Below are 21,065 nucleotides of genomic sequence, written 5' to 3'. Positions count from 1 at the left end.
GTTAGCTTTGTGACACTAGTTTGTGAGAATTGAATTAAACAACAAATTTATTTAAGAGTATGTACAATTTTAAGAACAATATAAATTAAAACGGCTTAAAACAAGAGTAGACCTCAAGAAATTTGCTACACTGAAATACAATATCAGATAACATGTTAAATTACAATTATAACCAAATGACACAGGGCTTTTGGGGGCCTTCATAGTCTGGGGCCCTAGGGTAGTTTTACCCAGTTGGTAATACAGCCTTGGTTCTGTTTGAAATAAGGAAGACCCTAAATATTTGACATACTTTCAGTGGTTAAGCAGAATAAATGAAGTGTAAACAATGTAACATTTCACGTTACTTTTTTGACACAAAAATGGCCACAAAGTTCATTATAAATGAAACGACCAATTAAACACAGTTCCCGCTTATCCTTATTGGAAGGTTGTTTGTTATTGCAGTTTAAACATCCTGAGGATCAATCCTTCCTCCCATAACTCATCTGAACACAATGGCACAAATGTCAAGTCTTGACAGAACACATGTAGCGATGACCTCTGCCAGCCTTGCAGTCCCTGATCTGCCACTTTGCCCTCTTCCACACCAGGACACACTTTTTGGCCCCTTTCATCTTGGATCGAGGGGGGGTCTTCCTCCAGTTGGTGTAGCTGATTGGCTCGCCACCCGCCCACTCCCAACTTCCTCTGCCCTCTCTGTCATTCAGGCCTTACACAACAAGAAAGAAACGTATGAATGAAGGGATTGGGGAGTGATGATAGTAACTTCCCCTTTTGGGCGAAGGTACACTCAGAGCCTACAGGTGGATGGTGAGCTTATGAAATGCAATGAAATATGAAGTGTGACAGCAGCATCAGTAACAGCAAGGAACTGCATAGCTTTCAAGTGAGTGGTGTGGTAGCAGGCGTGGATCCAATCTATCAGATTAAAACTGGCCCAAATACTGACCTTATTAAGCAAATCCAGTATTAACCAGACATGACTAATTACCATTGAATACTTCTACGTCTCTACTCCATTGATTTGCTGAAGTGACCTACTGTAATTTGGATGTGTTAAGCTTCTATCTCCTACTCACCTCTTCCTGCATGTGCTTCACAATAAATGCCTTTCAGCGTAGTCTTTTACTGTGAAAACTGCAAGGGTTGACAATATCTCGGCAGTCAGCTGATGTTACCAAAGATTTAATCACTGCATTGGGTAAGTTTCGTAATGCAGTTAATTTGCCTGGATGTCGTAACATTCAATTTAATGACATGTTTAACAAAGCATGATAAAGGAAAGCATGTCAGAATCAAAGACTGCTATTACGTCTTTGTAGGCACAAACTAGGAACCAATGTAAAATTGGCAGAGTGAACCTCTGACACTGTCAGATTACACATAACAGTTACTTAAAGATGTTGTAAATCATCTTTAAATCAGAATGCAACAAGTGATTTAAAGATACACACCTATCCAAAACGGTTTCCTTCCGCTGAAGTCCCACAGCCAATCCATGTCAACTTTAGAGAGGACGCTTGCTAAACTGCCTTTATATCTGAAATCAAATCAGAGAGAAGCAAACTAGTGTATTCATGTTGAAGGGAGCATAAAATTCTGATTACATAGTTTCTGTGTGTGACAGACAACTACCCAGAAGCATGTTGTTTGTTCATGCTTGCCCCTTCTCTCTAAGTCTGTTTTTTTCTGTACCTCTCCTTGCATGCCCTGTTAGCTGTGCTCCAAGTGGCTTTGCGCTCAGTGCTGAGGATGTAACAGTGGCCACTGTGAAAGGCCCAGCCTTTAGGACATAGCTGAGCACTCACCATCTGTGTTTTAAGAGGAAAGCAGCAGAAATGTTGACATTTGTAGGTGAACATGAATGATTTCAGATGAATACTAAGGTGTCAAGGATAGAGAAATAGTTATTTTAAAGCTTTCCATATGGTGTGACACAAGGCTCTATCCTGGGCCAACTATTTTTAAGTCTTAATATGTTACCAGTAGGGATCATTAGGGACTTTCATTATTACAAAGATGACACCCAACTCTATATAGCAGTTTATTCCTGATGACCTGATTCCATTAATTCAAGATAAATTACAAGTATATGATATCTATGTTGTGATGCTTGAATAGAACCTGGTCAGTTGGTGCCCAGGGTTTCCAGGATACACCGTTGCAGTGAAAGAGCTGATTGGTGGTCTGGTTGAAATGTAAGAGACCCATCAGCTCTGGAACACATGGCTTGGGGATGGCGTTATCAGCTGCAACCTATGGGCGATACATATTCACAATGACATTAATTCAGAGTTGCTTCAACTGGAATGCAATATGTTCTCTAGCATTATATGAAGCGCGCCACAATATATTTAGAGGTAAAAATTATTTGTTGATATCACTTGAGTGGCATGGCAAGACTTTGTTATCCTATAAGTCTTAGATAGCCAGAAATTTGTGAGTATGATAAATCATACTTCACCATACAAGGCAGCACCACAATTTTAATGCAATTCATATTAAAACCACCCACATCCCCAATTTATTGAGAAATTCGATTAGCCTGGATTTGTGCTAGTTGACTAGTCTTTTCCCCTGGTTGGAGAAGCAATAGATCAATCAGAGCTTTGCTAGTGGGAAGAAGAATGAGGATATCATCTACAACTTAATCAGTTTACATCACTATCGGTACAAAATACAAAAATACAAAAATACAAAAATAAATTAAATAAAAACAGTAACAAAAATGGCAACAATGGTAATTTGCTATCATTGTAGTGTACAGTGTGAAATAGACTTCTCATTGCTGGAACAACATGGAGTCAACGACAAGTGACATTGCACTCACATGTCCTTTGACAGATCCACTTTTTGCAGGGTTTGGGACCTTTCTTTGAGGGCCAGGCTTTGACTTAGTTAGCGCTGCTGATGCTTGTTGCTGTGCACCCCTGCTAACCACACGGACGCTTGCCTTTCTTCCCTTCCTCGATGGGGAAGTGTCGTCTTCTACTTTCATTTGCGTGATGCCATGATACTGGAATTAAACAGACAACAAAAATTGAGACTTTTCTGACTTTTAGGACCATCATATAATTAGTATTAGCTTCTTCTGCTTACCGTGTAAACTATGTCTGTCCCATTGTGAAAAACAGATGAAGGTGCAATCTGAAAGCCCAAACACAGTTTCTAAACTAACTGTTGACAGAATTGTTAAGCTCATGAAATGAAGCCACAACAAAAAAGACAATGGCACTTATTTAGGATGAAGTCAAATCCTTTGTTGATCTTAAAGAGCAGGTACTTACAGACTTTGGATTGTCTATAGCTCTGAGTTTCTTTTTTTGGACTCCTACTCCAGGCCTGGAAACACTGTCTCCACGATTCCAAATGACTGCGTCTGTGCCTAGGGGCAGTTTCTCTAGTTTAATGGATCCATGCTGGGGGTACGCCTTGGACCGAATCTCCTTTCCTCCGAGAACTGGAGCCCCCTGATCCTGGTTTAGCCTGCACTGTCCTGTGGTTTTTAAGTTTTAACAGTTATATTAGTGGTTTGAATCAATCACGTGGAAGTGGACATCCACCACTATCCACAGATGATGGTTAATAAAACTGTAACGATTGATATGAAGTATCAGTGGGGTATTAAATGTGTATATATGTACAATAAAGTTTGTAAAATATTGCATTCTGTGCGTGGAATAAACCAGGAATAAACTGGGGCTCAACTTGACCTCTTCCTGTGTCTCTGATGGTGATTTGAGCTTTGTTGATGCTGCCAATCATTGTGCCTTCTGGAGAGACTAGCAGCACTTCAAACAGTTCCTCAGCCTCCTCGAGGTGATCCAGAATTATCTCAGTTTGCCAGCTCCTCTTTGATACTCCTACATGGAAAGATATCACAACTTTTTACACAAGTTGGGGTTGGTCTGATATGATTATTGGTAACTAAAATTACTTTTGGTTGTTTAGCTATAGAGGGTTTCAGATAAAGAAATTTGGCAAGACATTTCATTCTAAGCACACTGGCTACTTTAAAGGCAATGTTAACCATCTCAACAAAGCATCACTGGAGTAATAGAACATTTCTCTTATACTTTACTTAGAGGAGTACTCCAGCATTTTAGTATTGCACATCTAAAAAGTTGAACTTCTGAAAAGACTAATTACATAAAGAATGATCTAAATCAGCACAGCAGAAGCTGAGATATACAGATTTTTAGTCAATAGTATGGGTTAAACTCCAAAAGCAATGGATCCTACACTTCCTGTAATGCAACCAGAAAACACCCATGTCACCATGCCAAGTTAGTAACACAAACTTTCTGTTACAAATGTGTCTGTCTCTTGAGCCCTAGACATTACAGTTTTTTCAGGCTGAGAATAAAGTGATCTTCATGTGTAAAATTAGGTATTCCTTTAATTTAAAAAGCATAATGCAAGGTGTCTATATTAATGAGAACATACCTGGATCAAACTGGATAAGAGAAGAAGGGCTTATGAGAAAATCTTTTCCTGCAGTTGCAGTCAGCTCCTTTACCTATGATAAAGTAACATGATGGAGAAAAAGGTCTTTAAATAAACTGTAATAAATATAGGATAATTGAACTATGATAACTGTCAAAAATGCAGTCCAGGGCCTGTATAAATCTTAATGGAAGTATTTTATTGTTACATCAACTCTCCAAACAGATGTACATAAAAACTGAATTTGTAAAGACTCTTCAGTGTCAACAACAACACTGCTTCCAGACCTTGACAGTGATATATGAAGACTCTGCCAAGTTTCCCCTCCGAATGATATCCATTGAGAAAGCTCTCCGCTCCTCACACACAGAGTACTGAGGCTGAGACAGCTCTACACTGGACCAGCTCAGTTCAAGTCTGCAACAACAAGGTCAACAACAGTGAAGCCCTAACTGTTAAATCAAGATGTCTTAAAAAAAAAAATCAAAGCATTGTTTCTTCTTACATATGAGAGGGCCCAGCATTCCCTAGAGGATCAGACACTCTGAACTCCAGGCTATCTGACAGAGAGTCCCTGTCTGGATTGATGATATAGACAATAGTTCTCTTGTTCAGCTCCATCTGAGAGAAACACTGTGGTACAAAACCACCTGTAAGAGCAAAACAAAATTAGTTTTTCAATCTAAATTAAGCTGTTACCAACTAAAAACAAAATTCATTTCCTGACCTGTAGTGATATTTTCTAGGTAACTGAAGTAGGGCTGGCGAATGATGCAGAATATCAGCTCTTCTTCTTTGCTATGTCTGTCTTGGGCCCTAAGTTCCCGAGATGACAAAAAGATCCCGTATCGTCCATCATCTAAAAGCTCTGCCTTCCAAAGAGGGAGCAGCTTCACAACATCAGGAGACGACTTATCCAAAGGTTTGATCTGAAATTACACACAGCTTGTAAATACAGGTTAACAAGAATATCATAGAAAAAGTAAATTTGTGAATATTTTCAAATGTTATCAAAACAAGTTCTTATGCACAAAAGGCAGCTATTACTTACCTGAATAGTGAAGAACACAGGTTCTGTATGTAACCGCCCTTCAAGCAGGAAGCCCCGGTTGGTGCTGTCACAGGCAGTAAAGCCAAACCGGTCAATCTGTGATGGCCCCCCATCATGTTTATATGTTACCTCTAGCTCCTGTATATCTCTCTGGGTGAAGTTTGAGCCAACAGTCAGTGTGGTTCCACCTAAAACTAGCCTGCCATACTGCGGCGGCTGCAGAAGGACAAAGGTCAGGGCGTTGGGGGGAGTGTCAGGGTCAGACATGGCCAGGCAGTCAGGACCCAGCATCATAGAGGATCCTTGTGGAACTGTAAGGCCTTTGTTGGAGGTCAAAGATGGCAAAATGCGATCCACCATTTCCACTGCAATCTCAAAGGTTCCATTTCGGCTAGTCTTACCGTTACTAACAACAAACCTGTGAAAACATACAAATATTGGATTGGATAATGGAAAACTGTGGCACCAAACCATCTGAAAACGTATGGAAGCATTTTGGATTCAAGGCCATAAATGGAAAAACCATTGATAAAGTAGAGGTTTTTTGTCCCCTACCTTGGCAACCTTATACCATTTAACTCTGAAGATGTTGATGGAAAACTAAAATAGTTAACAATAGAGTGTCATCATGTTTACATCATGCAAAATCAGATGTTCTCAAATATTAAGCCCTGTTCTGGTGGCAGTATTTTAAGTTGTGGGCTTCTAGACTCACTGAAAGGTTTCTGTGGGTGTGCTGGCTCGGTTGTCATGCACATAAGCCACAATGTTGGCTGCTATGTCCATCTGGCTGAAGGTGGAGATGGTCAGTCCAGGATGTTTGATGTACTCAATGTGTCCATGAGCAGGCGGGTTGGTGATAACATACAGAAGCTCCTCAGATTTGTCCGTGCTGTCTGTGGCTAACAGCACATCTGTGGTGAGAACCACACGGTCGCCACGGTTGACGTTCACTGGTTTCACAAAGATGGCGATATTTCCTGTAAAAAGCGGTGGACACATTAAAAATAGAGCCATGAAAGTATGAAAGTGTTAAGTCACACTGGGCAAAAGGAACCGGAACATGTTGGTTCACATGGAGCCAGTCAGTCACAAGCATATCACAAGAAGCCTATTTTATTCATACCTATGTCTAATGAAGAATTTAAGACTGAATTCCAGTACCTTTTTCTAGATCTTTGACGGAGATGTGGAAGTGCTGTGAGGGTGATTGATTCTTTCCATCCAGCAAGCGGAAGACAAAGAATTCCTGTGTTTTAGCACTGTGCAGGTCTGTGTGCATGTAGCGCAGAAGGTTCATATCCACCATTTCCTGGGTGCAGTTAGTCCCTGCTGTCAGCGTCACCCAGTCCTGACCTATCTGAGACAGGATCAGTCAAAGTTAGGAGCATTTATAACTCGATGCCTAAATAGCAGGCATCATGTTCTTTCTCACTGGTCAGCTTCAGCTCAATCCAATGTATTTGTTAGTACATGCCAAGATGGTGCATAGATGGGCAGTCAGTCCTGGTGGCTAGTAAGTAAAAAATATCATTGTGCCTTGCTCCATTGTTATTATGGTTTATGGGATTTTACAAAAGTTCTGTGTTTTAAAAGTGATTGCAACTACATGTAGCTAACAGAGACTGGCTATCTGACCACATTTAACCACTATCTGTCTGTGAATATCTGTATAGAATTTGGTGCTTATCCATCAAGCAGATTTTACTGAAAGAGGGCTAGACACACCGACCATCATTGCCATCCCTACAGCCATGCTGCCAACATGGCTAAAATGTACAGCATTGCACCAACCTTCAGTTGCAGTAGCCCTTGGGTAGGAACACTCTCAAATATGTACATGACCTTTGCAGAGGGAGAATCATTGTCCTGTGCAAAGAGTGTAACACTGGATATAACCCTGGTCTCTCCTGGCTCCACCTCCAGTCCATTGTTCCTGAAGGACAGAGCAATGAGACAATTTCACTTGCTTTCCCACGATCATGTGCTGACTTATTTTAAACGGAAAGTGTAATGAAGATTTCAGTCTCACCTTATGACATGAGGCTTCTCATCATTAACTGATTGGACTTTAACCATCACTTGTTTGTTGAGCTGGTGCCTGCCATCAGTTAACTGGATGGTAAAACTGTCGTCCATATTCTCGGAGTCATCATGCATATACATGACAGTGTTACCTGCAAGCCAATTAAGAGACAGGCAGTAATTTGTAAGCTTTCTTATCGGGTAATAATTTAGCATTAGCTCTAAGAAGATCTACTCTGACATTAAACCAGTCATCTTCAGTGCTGTGTGAAGTTTTAACATGCATTAAGTACCATTTATAAGATCTGTCATTGTAAAATCGACCACCGTGGATTGAAGACTGGCCTCCTGGTGCTTGTAGACTTGAGCTAGTGGATGTCCACTGCTGTGATGGATGATACTGCCATGCTGAGGGGGTTTAACCACACTGAAGACCAGGATATTCTTGGGGACATCCAGATCCATTGCATGCAAGACTGAAGAGTCTAGCTGCTTCATTTCTCCTTCTTTTACCTCATCACACAGGAAAATAAGTCAATAAATCTTGTGGACAAAATCTCTTAAGAATGTTTGGTCTTTAGTTGTGAGACTGAACATAAAACATACTGTGATATTTCGAGCCATGAACTCTGGGATCTCATCATTTGTTGGGCTGATTATAACGTAGAAGGGCACATTGGCCGAGCTGTGTTTGCCATCTGATATGCAGAGCATGAACTGGTCAGTCGTTGGCTCCATCCTCTGGTGTCTGGACTGTACGTAATTGACATGACCATCAATTATGTCTTTGTATGAAAAGGAGGCTGAGAAAAAAGGAGGTAAAAAAGACAAACATTTGACTTTTTCTGATTTCACCTGTCTGATGATAAAATGTATCATAATGCTTACCTATGCTTATGCCCATGTTGCTTTTCTCAAAGCCTGGACTGGGCAGGACGTTTTCAATATAGCCAAACTGGGGAGGAGAAATCAGACTGACCACCAGCTTCTCCAGGACGGTGTCCACGTCAGAGGCCTTTAAGTGAGACACTGTTATTGGTGCAGTCCCACCTTCATCCACCACAAAGATGTCTCCTACCAACAGGAAAGAACCAATCATTCTCAAATATCATGATAAAATTCCTGCAATCAATCAAATGATTAAACATATAGCAGATCAAATTTAAAGTATGTTCTGTTCAAATAAAAATAATTTGTACTTTTCATGTCATGTATTTCAGTTCAACTTAATCAGCTGTGTATGTGTCCACACAGGATCACTGATGTTTCATATGAACTATTCCAAATAAAATATATCGCAGGCTCTATATCGCAGGTGTATATGAAAAAAGACTTTTGGTGGAGTACTTTTTTTGGCCAGTCTTGGAAAGCGGAACTATTTAGTTTTTGTGGATAAGAAAAGCTAGTTATTTCTTGTTATTTTCTGGTCCTAGTAGAGCTAACTGTATGATGATTTCACTTTGGAATAAAACTAACTTCAACCAAACTATGTACTTATTTCGATTTGAACTATTTTATATTCAATATTCATCTTCAAATCAAAGCAGCAACATGGCCTAGGCGAAATATGTCAAAACTACTGACTACTCTTTAAATCATTGGAGGTAAGTTCATATGCTTTACATAAATGTACATAAATGTACATAAATGCTTTGTTCATTGAAAAGAATCATGATGTCTCTGGTGAATGAAACAGGGGTGTTGGACACGGGGGTGTACTGTCCATGCTAGTCACTGTGAAGGGATGTTGTGGTTTTTAAAAGAAATTGGCAACTACTGTGCTAACACACCATTTGTATGGCAGAAAGATTAACTTATCATAGCAATAAAAGCACAGGTGTAACTAATAGCATTAACAAGGGCTCCCTTGTGCCTCCCCCATTAGTGTCTTGCCAATCAATGCCAGTGAGTAATATACCAGGGGCCTGAAAACAGAAGCACTTGAAGGATTTAGTGGCATCTAGTGGTGAGGTTGCAGATAGCAACCAACTGAATACATCTCTCCTCAGCCTCCTTTGAAGCATGTAGGAGAACCTACAAACTTGTAAAAAACATGAAAGGCCATCTCTATGACCAGTGTACAGTTTGCTTCCCAGGCAATGTCAGAAACATGGAGGGCTCCATGGAAGAGGACCCGTTTTCTATGTAGGTATAAAGGCTCATTCTAAAGTAACGAAAACACAATTCTTATTCTCATTCATCATTATTTTCATTTCAATTAAAATATACATTAATATTATATTCCATTGTTGCTGAGTCTGTTCAGCAAGATGGCACTAAATTCTACACACTGCACCTTTAAATGGTATGCAGCTACAATTAGGGTGTAAATTAACAGCAATGCTAACAAAAGAGAGTGTGAAATGTCAATCAATGACAGTTTGTACAACTTGAGAAGAGGTCTAACCAAGCACAATAACAGAAAATGTCTGTGTCGGTGGAGCCTACAACATTGAAGTTTTTTTTTTTTGATGCAACATGGTGTTATTTACATTTTTACATTTGTCAGTCGATTAGACGTCAGAGCTGGCTCTCTGGACACCATACGAGTAACAAAGAAATGGCCCACCTGTTGTAAGTGAGGGTGGCTGGCTGTCTACTGGAAACACTGTGATCTGGAGGTCATACACAGGAAGACTGTCACGTAGCCGAGTCGTGCCTCTGGTCCTGACAGGATTTCCTCCACCACAGCACAGAGCAGAGTTTTCCGTTTCTCCATCGGAAATGACGAAAGTAATAGTGTCATGTCGAGGAGTGAGTCCAATCTCCAGTCCTGAAACCACAAACAAAGCATAGCAAACACTTTCACAATTATTCATCTCCACAAGGTACATTTGTGAAATGTCCTGGTTGCTTAAATAATGTACAGCTCCAAGTAATGACAAGCAATGATATCATGACATAATGTTAATAAGTAGGCTCTGCTTCATTTTCATGGCAATAACTACCAGTACTACCAAAATTACTCTTTCAGACATTCAATATTGTTTCTATTTTTACTATGTGGTTATATGTACCTGAACAAATGATACAATGAGATGCTAGTTAGTGAATAAAATGTACTTAATCGGTCCTACTGTATGTATGGGTCTAACCCCACCCTCCACTGCTTACCTGTGTGTTTGTAGCTGATAGTCCCTGCAGTGATGTCTGCCTGGATGAAGCGATCGATGATAACACCATTTCGGAGCACCACACCATGATACGGTTGCCTGGCGATCAGGAAGGCAAGGCTGCTGTTGTCACTGTCTGCATCAGTAGCATAGATATACTCAGCTGTGATGACTATTTCCTCTCCCTCCAAACAGCTGAGGACCGGTTTCAAACCAATGACTAGAACTGGGACCTCATCATTGATGGGATTCACCTGGAGACAACAATCAAGACACTGTGTTTTGCACAAGTGTACAGCTTTGGTACAACGAATGTATAAAGCCAAGGTTGTCAATTTCCAAAAAAAAATGTTTTGTTTTCTCAAACGAGAGAAATTACCTTCACATTTAGAACAAAACTGACTGAATTAGTGCCATCTGTTGCTGTGAATTCAATCTTGTCCTCCAAAGTTTCGGAATTGTCATGATTGTATCTGTAAAAACAGACAAAATAAAGAGTTTCTAAGTCATGAATTCTCAAGGTATCTAACCTGAATTAAAATCAGACAATTAACATAAATGATTCTTCATCTGATTACACAGGTATCTCCCACCATTTATCCTTAAAATCACTTCAAACAGCTACTGGTGACACCTCACAAATATCTGGATTAGGCAATTATGCTTATCTAGAGTGAGTGATGTGGTGTTTTTCCGCCTGGGTCATGTTTATAAAAGCTAGTAACTTTTTAAATTCTAAGAAGTGTAGGCTACATCAAGTAATATTCCTTCTTTAAGTAAGTTTAACATTAGTTAGGTGGAGAGAAACATTTCTCCAAAGAGATACTCATGCTGACCTGTGTGTGTTGAATGTCTAAGTATGCCGTTGATTGCTAGCACATTAGCTGTAACAACCTAATTAACTTGATATGTTAGGGTTGTGTCTTTGCCCTCTAGTGGTCAAGAATCACTCAATGCAACTTTAAGCCACCACAACTGTCCTACAAACAAAGTGGGCAGTTGTGACAGACCAAACTGAAGTTGACCACCACACTTTGTTGATATTACAGCTTGGCCCTTGCATCATATTAAGAGTTTCAGTTTTAGATGACAGAAAGAAATGAATGAACCAAGATGTCTGACCTAACTTTAAGGCTTTTCAAGTCATGCACAGTGAAAGCCAGGCCTGGTTTTAATGGGAAGCTGCCAAGCTGCAGAGCGCCATGATGAGGTTCTCTCTGAAGCTCCACCTTTAGGGATTCTTCCATGGAGTCCACATCTGACAGCAGCAAGTGTTCAGGTCTCAGCCAGCATTCTCCTCCTTCATCTACTGTGAGTGGGTTTGTGATGACCTGAAACACATATACACATGCACTAAAAGTGATTAAGAGTGTTATTATTGTCTTTTACATATATTTATAATGTTAACATTGGAGGCATGGTGGCCTGTCACTGTTCCGTACCTGTGGCGGCTGGTTGTCCACTGGCACCACAGTGATGTTAAAGCAGATCCCTGTGATTGTTTTGCCAAGGTTGTTGGTTACAGACAGAACAAACTGGATATACTGGGGGTAAGGACCGATATCCATGATTGGGGGCATGTAAGCTACTTTCATGAAGTTCACTGCATGCTGGAATCAAGAAAAGACAAAAAAATGTAATGAGCTTTAAGCAAATAGATTCAGATCTTCTTTGCAGCAGCCAGACTAATGTTCAGAAGCATCGAGGACAGAGTCTAATAGAGCTACTGCTCAACTGCCCATTTAATGCCTCGTTGGACCCCTTTAGTTCAACTTGATGGAAATTCACTCCACTTGACAGATTTCAGCATATTCAATTTCCAAGGACAATGTGAAACCCCAGGATGATATAAATGGACTTACAATTAAAAAAAAAATATATTATAGTTTTATTTCTCTTTCTGTTGTATTTGTGTGTATACTATAAAAAGTAAAAGAATTTCTACAACATTGAACTATTCTATGATAATAAAGTATTGAGTGATTATCACTAAAGATTTGTAAATCTTTTTTTTCATGTTCTTTCAGGTTTTTTGAAGTTTCATAGTTGGTTAAATTGATCAAATTAAAAGTCAGACTTTTAGCTTAGTTGGTGCTAAAAAACGATACCATGCAAGTGGAGTAAGAACAGTTGATTAAGTGATAAACAAAGACAAAATTAATGGACAGAAAGTTAAAATTAAAAGAATTACCTGTGTGAAGAGCCTCAACACTGGTGCATTGGAGTCTTTGGTGAATTTGGGTATACTGTCCACCAGGAACAACCTCCCTGCATCTGGACTGCTGCTCATCGACACAACAACACATGGTTCAGACAGAATGCTTTTCCATTGTTTGGCGTCCAGTGTGTTTGTGACTGAAGGCGAGGACGCACTAACCTGTGAGGTCCACTGTAGAAAGGTGGAGTGGTAACTGTGAATGTAAGCTCGCTGTCTGGTGACTCCTGGTCCACAAAGTGAAGCTGCTGCCGTGTTATATGGACCACTTCTGTTTCTTTGATCACAAGACACCGGCTGGCTCCAGGAACCTCTTTAGGAGGTTGGTCTGGTACAGGTTCTATGTGTACCATCACCACCTGCACAACAAAGAAATCATCACTGATCACTGAATCAAATATCAAGTACAAATTTGTGTTTCATTGCAAAAATAACTTTCTGGTACCCTGGTCCTAGATTACAATAAGTTATAGACCAAGACCATTTCTGATTTCCATGTTATTTGGTGCAGAAATTCCTGGTCCCTTAAGGATGAATCCTAATGACATTGGTGATCCCATAATATTGACAGTTTGTTTTAGTGAACAACAACAATTGGATAGCTTGCCACAGAGTTTGGTACAGACACTGAGACTTCCTTCGAGGAGGAAACCTAAAGATGTTGTTGATCCTGATTTTTCATCACCACAGGAAGTGTAATAAGTTTGTTGATCCCTTAACTTTTCATCTTGTGTCATCATTAGGTACTTTGGTTTATGACCAAATACTTGCACAACTAATGACATTCTATTAGCCTCAGCTATACTCTGTATTTAGTGCTAATTAGCTAATATTGGCATGTTAAGATGCTAATCTAGACTGGTGTGCATGCAAAAAATGATCTCCCTCATATTTTCCTTTATTAATTTACTAAATAACAGATATGTTGATGTTACCCACTTGAGGCTCTGACAAGTTGGGGGGGTCATGGAAATCAGACATCACCACCTCGAAGGAATCATCAAACACTTCGTTTCCGAGGTGTCGATAATAAACCATGGACTGGGACAGGTCCTTCTGCAGAAAGTGGCTAACAGGGTAACCTGGATTTCAAAAAAACAACAGACACATTAAATATATTCATAGTTAAAACATTTTAATGAGACAATGAAGCACATGAAGTACGGTCTTATGGATGTATATGGTCCTATAGAGGCCTTTCTGTTCAAATCAGGTCTTTTGGTGTTCTTTGTGGATTTAGCTTGGATGTTCTGATCTTCCAAAATATGTCTGTTTAAAAATCAACAAAGTATTTTAGTGTATTTTGATTACAGCAATTCCCAGCTCTACTAATTCATATTTTTTATATTAGCAATGGATCATTTAAATGTAATGTGAAAGCTGAGTGACGCTCTTTATCCTCTTTCAGCTCATTATGTTGGTTTTACAGACCACAGCTTACTGTTTTGCTAAGCTGGTTTGAATTAAATGAGTTTCTTTTCAATTAAGGATATGCAGTACTTGTGCAGTATTTCCTATGCTTTAAACCTGGTTTTAAACATGCTGGAGTCTTGTAGAAGGCATTTATGAGCTTGCTGTATACACCATAGTAAACTAAATGAATAATATTATGTGTTTCTCCTGACCTGTAAGTCCTGCTCCTGGCATCTTCATCACCTCTCCTGCCTGCGGGGGGCGGGTGATGTTAAATAGGATGTAGTCATCGCTGGAGTCCATGTCTGAAGCCTGGAGGGTGGAACCTCTAAGCAGAGCCATCTGGCCTTCTGACACCTCCAGCAACATGTTGGTGATGAGGAAAGGAGGGCTGTCATCCTTTGGGAGGATCTTGATAGGGAACTTGTGACGAGTCTGATGGGGGCCATCAGTGATGCGAAAGATGATGAAATCTTTGGTAGAGTCACTGTCGTCGTGGTGATAGCGAACCACGCCGGCTTTGATGTCATTGACAGTGCACATGAAGCCCTTCCCACCTGGAGATTGCACCAAACAACACCACATAAACATCAGCTGGTACATACAGTTCATCACATTTTATATCAATATTGTATTAACAAAAAATTGCAATAACTGTGATACTTTTATAGGTTTATTGAAACTAATTAGACCATGATGGAGATGATTGATAACCCCTACATAATACCAGTGGTACCACAAATGAATCTAAAATTGTTCAGCCCTAGTCACTGTTGTCTTGTTGAAATTAAAACAGCCCAGGTGCCCTGTGATACACCAGCTCATAATGGAATAACATATCTGCAATATTGGCAGACAGGTTTTATCATTAAAGTGATATAGTAAATCTTAAACTAATTCTAAAGCTGTAATAGAAGTGGACAGATGTAATTATTGAATGTGCCCACTGGCAGCTGTTGTGTCCTGTACCTCTGACAGTCAGCCGTCCATGCTGCAGCCCGTCCACAGTTATGATACGGACCGCATTCAGGTTGTCGTTGTCCACAATCTGGAGCTGCTCCCATGTTATTGGACGGGACTGACCTTCTAACAGGCTGAGACCTATAAGACAAATTGTTAATAGAAAAACTGCACTTAGTTATGTAAACTGTACATAGCAAGCATCTTTCTGAAGGATAAGAAAAAGATCAGAGTCAGAAGCTCTATTGCTGGAGAGTCCAGCTTTCTTACTAACTGCTGTCAATATGAGCCTATTTGGTGTAACCCAGCCTTTGGATTTAAGCTACTAAAATGGCTAGAATTGTCTTTTGGGGGGCAGAAGAACTCATGCTAGATGTAAAAAAAAAAACCTTTACCAGCATTTTGGAACAAAGCATGTAGTGTACAGAGGGCCTGTCAAAGCTTTTTTACTGAAAATAGCTGACTAGAGAGAGAGTGCTGAGATTGAGTCCTACTGTTCATGTGTTATAAAACCAAACACTGAGGTAAAGGAGGCTTAAAAACTGCTGAGTTAGGTGATAGTTATCTGTGGCTTTGTTGCTTCAGGCAACCCTTTTCACATTACATGTAATCAGTTGATCAATTGTTAAATAAAAAAAATAAAAACATTGTATTACATTTAAACCAAATAGCTTTAAAACAATGTGCATGTGTGATAATGCTAACATACCCATGTTCCAAGACACTCTGGGAGCATTGGTGTCTGCATTCCTTACAGACATGTGAACAGTTATTGGTGGGCTCTTCTCAAAGACAAAATCATGAACCTCAAATTCCACCTGTATGAAAAGATAAGAATTTTCAAGGTACGCTGGTTAAGCCAAAGTGATTGTCTGATACTAGATAATGTTCAAGAAAGTGAACAATACCTCGTAATTCCTGCGTTGGGTATGTGAGGAGTTTGGAGGTTGATACCCAATGAGCATGTCATTGAGATCCAGCCATGTGAAGGAGGAGATTGGGCGAGTGTGATCGGTCAGATGTGTGATAAAGCCGTCCGCGGGAGGTTTGGTGATGTTAAAAACCAAATGCTGTTTGGGAGTTTCCTCATCTTCAGCATCTAGTGTAGCAGTGGAGAGTGGAGTGAGGATGAATTGGTCAACCTCCAGGATAAACATGGACATGAAGGATGGTTTGGGAGGCTGGTTGGGCAGTGCACCAATGACCCGCACTGGAATCCAGGCTTGTTCGGTCTACACAGCAGTGCAATAAGAAAATGTTGTTAGCAAGTTGACCAATGGCCATTTCTGAGGGATAGTTTTGATTTTGATAGTACTGTAACATCACAGTGCTGGCACAGGCCACAAGGAATGAAGAAATACAACATGTATAACATTAGCAGTAGTGTAAAATGACCTGATATATGCTGCCACTCCTGGTATCCTTGAGGTCCAGTCTGATTGCAATGTAGTCTATGTCTGGAGATGGAGGGTCAATGTGCTGATATTTCAGCCCCATCATCAGGAAGTCATCACAAGAAATTTTGGTGAACTTCACAAGCTTCAAACCCTTCAGGCAGTCCTCAGATTTACACATGGCCCTGGCTTTATTGTCTGAATAATGACACAACCAGACAGATGTTACATTTATATCTTCTTTGGGATTTTTGTTTTACCAGTTGATTTCATGATTTCCTTACAGGGAGAACACAAACTATTATGGCTGAAACAATCTCTCTTGCCATCAGTAATGGCATGCCACAAGAACCCAGATTATTTTTCCTATCTAGTCCTTCAACATTTTTTTTTTTTGCACATGACAGTTATAACTGCCTCTGATTCTACGTCAACCCAGGCACTTTCTCATCTATAGTCTGCTTTTGCTGCTTTCCAGATATCACTTCTTAATGACAGACTTTTAGACATGGTAATCTGCAATCTCTGATTATCTTGTATTTAAAACTTGAAATGGCATCCATTTCACTCTTACTGAGTCACACAAATACTCAAATAAGTGAGAGTAGCATATGCAGTTGAAAGCAAATTTGGCTATCTCTATAGAATGAAAGGCTGTTTGTCTTTCTTAAACTGTAAAATTATTTTCAATCATCAATTTTTATGTTTGTGCTTGAATAGAGATGTTTTATACTGTTATGCTGCTACATACTGTGTATCACAATGCATTATGCTTATCACTAACAACTAATTTTGTTTTAAATGTTTTTGTTCTCAGGTCTCTTGAAAAACAAATTTTTATCTCAATGAGACTGACTGATGATCTGATTAATGATGTTACTTTGTCAAATCACTAAAAAGGACCCTGTAATAAAGAGACTGATTGTAGAAATGACCTCCAAGTGAATCTGGTGATGCTAAATGCTATAACTAGACACAATTTGAAAAGTTATGATCTGGCGCTCTTAATGGTAGTACAGTAAAAAGACTCTATGAATCTGCCCTAGAAATGAAGGATTTGCAATCCTCAGTAAACATGCAGATTCACAGGTTACCGAGTTGCTGACGTAAGGGGATGAAGCTCTCTGGCTCGTCCCCTCTCTTGGTGGCTTTCTCTGGCTCTCCGGTGACCAGTTGGCCATGACCCGGCAGATGGGTATCATGGCTACTCAAATGGATGCTACATTCCAGGCTTGACTTCTTCTCATAGCGGAAGGACACCACATTGCCATCCACAGCATCGGAGAAGCCGTAGAATTCAGGAACCTCCAGGGATTTGGGCCCCAGCTTTATGATACTACAATCAGGTTCCAGAATGTCCACATGGAGAGAAAACACCTCCATGTATGTCTCTGTCTCAGTAAACCTGGTCAAAAACATAAGATCATCATGTGGCCACATGAGCAAGAATAGAAAAGAAAGAAAGTAAATGTATTCCCCATTTTCCCATCCATATCTGGGTGATGTACCTGTAAAGTCGAAGCAGGACATTGTCCTCCTTTAACAATGGACAGCCGTTATGGACATATTTGATCTCATCAGCCAGATAGTGGCAGTCAAATACCTGAGAAAATTAAGAAAGCAAATGATTATAAAATATAATAAGTGATTTAGGACTGCAGTACTTAGAAACACCTGTACAAAAAGTGAAACTGTCCTTTTACAGAATAGCAGCCACTGTAGAATCTACTGACAATTTCAGAATAATGGTGACTGCTAATGTAACAGTAGCAGAAGTAAGAATCATCATTTCTTAGTGAACTAGTAAAGAATAAATTTATTTGGCCCACATTAAAAATAATGTGGGCCAATTTATAGCAAAGTGAATGTTTCAGTTTCAATCCTTAACATCTGAATGCAACTCTAAACATAAAAGTGACTCATTTGGGACAGTCAACAGTTGACTGTATCTGTCAACACCGAGTCATTAGAGAGGAGACGAGCAGTCTACCTGGAAAACAAAGGAAGAAGTATAAAGAGGTCGCACTGCAGTCTCTTCAGCAAAATACCTCTTTTTGGAACATGAAATCAAGGCTGCTCAACACATGGAAACATACAGGTGTGTGTAGGATCAAAGGCAAAGACAAGTAAAGGCTTTTCACGCTTAGCCAATGCTCTGAGGTCCAGAGGCCTGAACTCAGTCTGATAAAGTGCTATGTTGTTTTAGAATGTGTGAACCTCAGATTACAGTAAAACTAAGGTTAATCATTTATACTTGAAAGATCTCAGGGTTAACTTTTTCAACGTTTTAAAATTTTCTGTTCACTGTATGTTTTCCCAACGATATAATTCTATTTTTTCCCACTCCTGGCAACTGAAGCATGATTAAAATTGAACAAAGCTTGGTTATAAACATTTTTTTTCTCCAGAAGGTTCTTCTATCTGATGACCTTTGAAATCACAGACTCACTGTCAAATTAATTTATTCTGACATTGTATATGTCAATATACAAATGAAATGCAAAAAGAAAGTAGTAGAAGCATAGAATCAAATTCAGGCAGCAATTACATTTCCACCAACATATAGTTTGCAAAGCACATCATTACCTGAATGCTAAATATATAATATATAGTTTCCTACATGTTCACTGTCAACCAGTGTTGTGGAAGTGTAATGCATGCCTTCAAACTATACTACTTGGTTTTATTATAGATGGTAAACTGCCTGGAACACACAGGGTTTCTTTCCATTACCTGAGGCATGAGTTTTCCCACTCGTTGAGTAATGGGCTCATTTAACACCACCTCCACCTTGCATCCATCCTTTTGACGGGGAATATGAAACTGAAGGTCACCATCCTGGAGGTAGGCCGATTGACCCCGTTTCACCTTTAAACCCTTATTGACTTTCACAAGGGAACCGTGTGATGAAGAGGTCATTCCCAACAGGAGCGACGGAAGCAACATCCAAACCAGTGTTTGACCCGGTGAACCCATCTCTGTCAGTCACAAGCTGATGTTGTGTTGGGTGTTTAAAGACTTCTAAGGATTTTTGGATCACTTTCCGACACAAGCTTCAATAGGATAGTTTAAAGTGAAGATAGCCTTTTCTCTGAAGGAGCTGCATTTTCCTGTTGTGATTTGATGACTCGGTTGCATGTGGCTGTGATTTTTTACCAGTTCACCACCACAGTTTCACCACAGGATCGGTCAGGAGCTGTGAAAGAAATGAGAAGGGTTTAAGACTGGCATTTTGTATAATTACATGTCTATTGTTAATGATGCCTTTAACATACTATATGGTAGCCCTGAAGTGCAAAACACATCTTACAAAACAAATGACAAAATCCATAACACAATAATAATCATTGACAAAAAGTTACCAATTCACGAGCCGACTTCATCACTTTAAAGATTGTGAAACTGGAAAATCACAGCCAAATATCAACAGCCTACCAACAGGTATTCATATTGCTATACATAAAATTAGTGATCATTAACCATCCAAACCTAAGACAGTGCCATTTAACATACATCTTGGTTTTTTAGTTTGTACACAGCCAGCACTCCAAAAACAGCAATTTGTAGTTTCTGGGTATTCATATCATAACTTGGAAGTTTCATATCCGTGAAGACGCAGGCAGAACCACAAGTAGAAGCATGAAAGAGAACCAATATAACCACACTCTCATAAACAGGAATATCTTGATAATGCTGGTTTATAACAACACATTTGGAAGTCAGGGTAAGAGTAATTATCAGAGTTTTCAACCAGCTGCAGGCAGATCTCTGTTTTTAGACTTTTTGATATCTTCTGTGCTCAACTTGCCTTGAAATATGTTCATTACATTACAACCAAATGTCGGCCTTTCCCTGAGGCTAAACACTGTCTCTGGTAATGACATGATGTTTTTCAGTGACCTTTGACATGCATAAAGAGTCAGCCCCAACATAGACCTCTCTGCCATAGCAGACTTTTATAGTCTGCTGGATTTACCCTAGGAAAGCATAAATATCCTGTGAAATCATCTCTAACAGATTCTTTAATAGAACCCAAGGGTGTCTTAAGTTGCTTTTTGTAATCTATTGTCTGTTTCATTGTTGCCTCCTTGCACCTAACCCCTCCTTTCTTTGCAGGAGTCAATACAGCTTCATCTTATCTCAGTGGTAGAGATGTTTTGTGTTTGAAAAGAGGCTTCAGATGTCATCCTGCCACATTCCTTTAGCACTTGTCGAGGACCCTGGACCTCACACAGAAAGCACCTTGAACAGAGAAACACCTTATAATCAGCTTCTGCATTGGTGGAACATGTTATAGCTTGTCCCTATGAACAATGTGTGTTTTAAGCAAGCTGCTAAGATGATGTTCAAGGAGCTGCGTGTGCAAAAAAAAAAAAACAGGATTTCAGATGTTCATAATGTCGCTGCCAACACCTTCTCAGAAACCATCGTAAAAGCTGGCGACA

The 21,065-nt window shown here is 39.7% G+C and overlaps 1 protein-coding gene across 1 annotated transcript; it reads right to left on the bottom strand.

Annotated features, from left to right (window-relative positions):
- Positions 1 to 509: 509 nt before the first annotated feature.
- Positions 510 to 19,596, bottom strand: frem1a (Fras1 related extracellular matrix 1a). The gene is made up of 36 exons (XM_053343841.1): positions 19,354 to 19,596; positions 18,129 to 18,223; positions 17,715 to 18,025; positions 16,622 to 16,818; positions 16,135 to 16,458; positions 15,936 to 16,044; positions 15,236 to 15,367; positions 14,479 to 14,823; positions 13,793 to 13,935; positions 13,016 to 13,212; positions 12,830 to 12,920; positions 12,081 to 12,248; positions 11,761 to 11,969; positions 11,018 to 11,111; positions 10,640 to 10,892; positions 10,095 to 10,298; positions 8,414 to 8,599; positions 8,132 to 8,328; positions 7,819 to 8,038; positions 7,533 to 7,677; positions 7,291 to 7,436; positions 6,665 to 6,856; positions 6,216 to 6,480; positions 5,501 to 5,918; positions 5,177 to 5,378; positions 4,955 to 5,099; positions 4,737 to 4,866; positions 4,450 to 4,522; positions 3,717 to 3,866; positions 3,291 to 3,499; positions 3,103 to 3,150; positions 2,834 to 3,019; positions 2,128 to 2,259; positions 1,699 to 1,814; positions 1,458 to 1,543; positions 510 to 712 (listed from the first exon to the last, which is right to left on the bottom strand). Exons 1-36 carry the CDS (start codon positions 19,594 to 19,596, stop codon positions 510 to 512), a joined length of 6,564 nt encoding a protein of 2,187 aa, XP_053199816.1.
- Between the last annotated feature and the right edge of the window lie 1,469 nt (positions 19,597 to 21,065).

Source organism: Scomber japonicus, chromosome 22 (assembly GCF_027409825.1).
Source record: "Scomber japonicus isolate fScoJap1 chromosome 22, fScoJap1.pri, whole genome shotgun sequence".
Lineage (NCBI taxonomy): Eukaryota > Metazoa > Chordata > Actinopteri > Scombriformes > Scombridae > Scomber > Scomber japonicus.
This window is presented reverse-complemented; position numbering and strand designations above follow the sequence as displayed.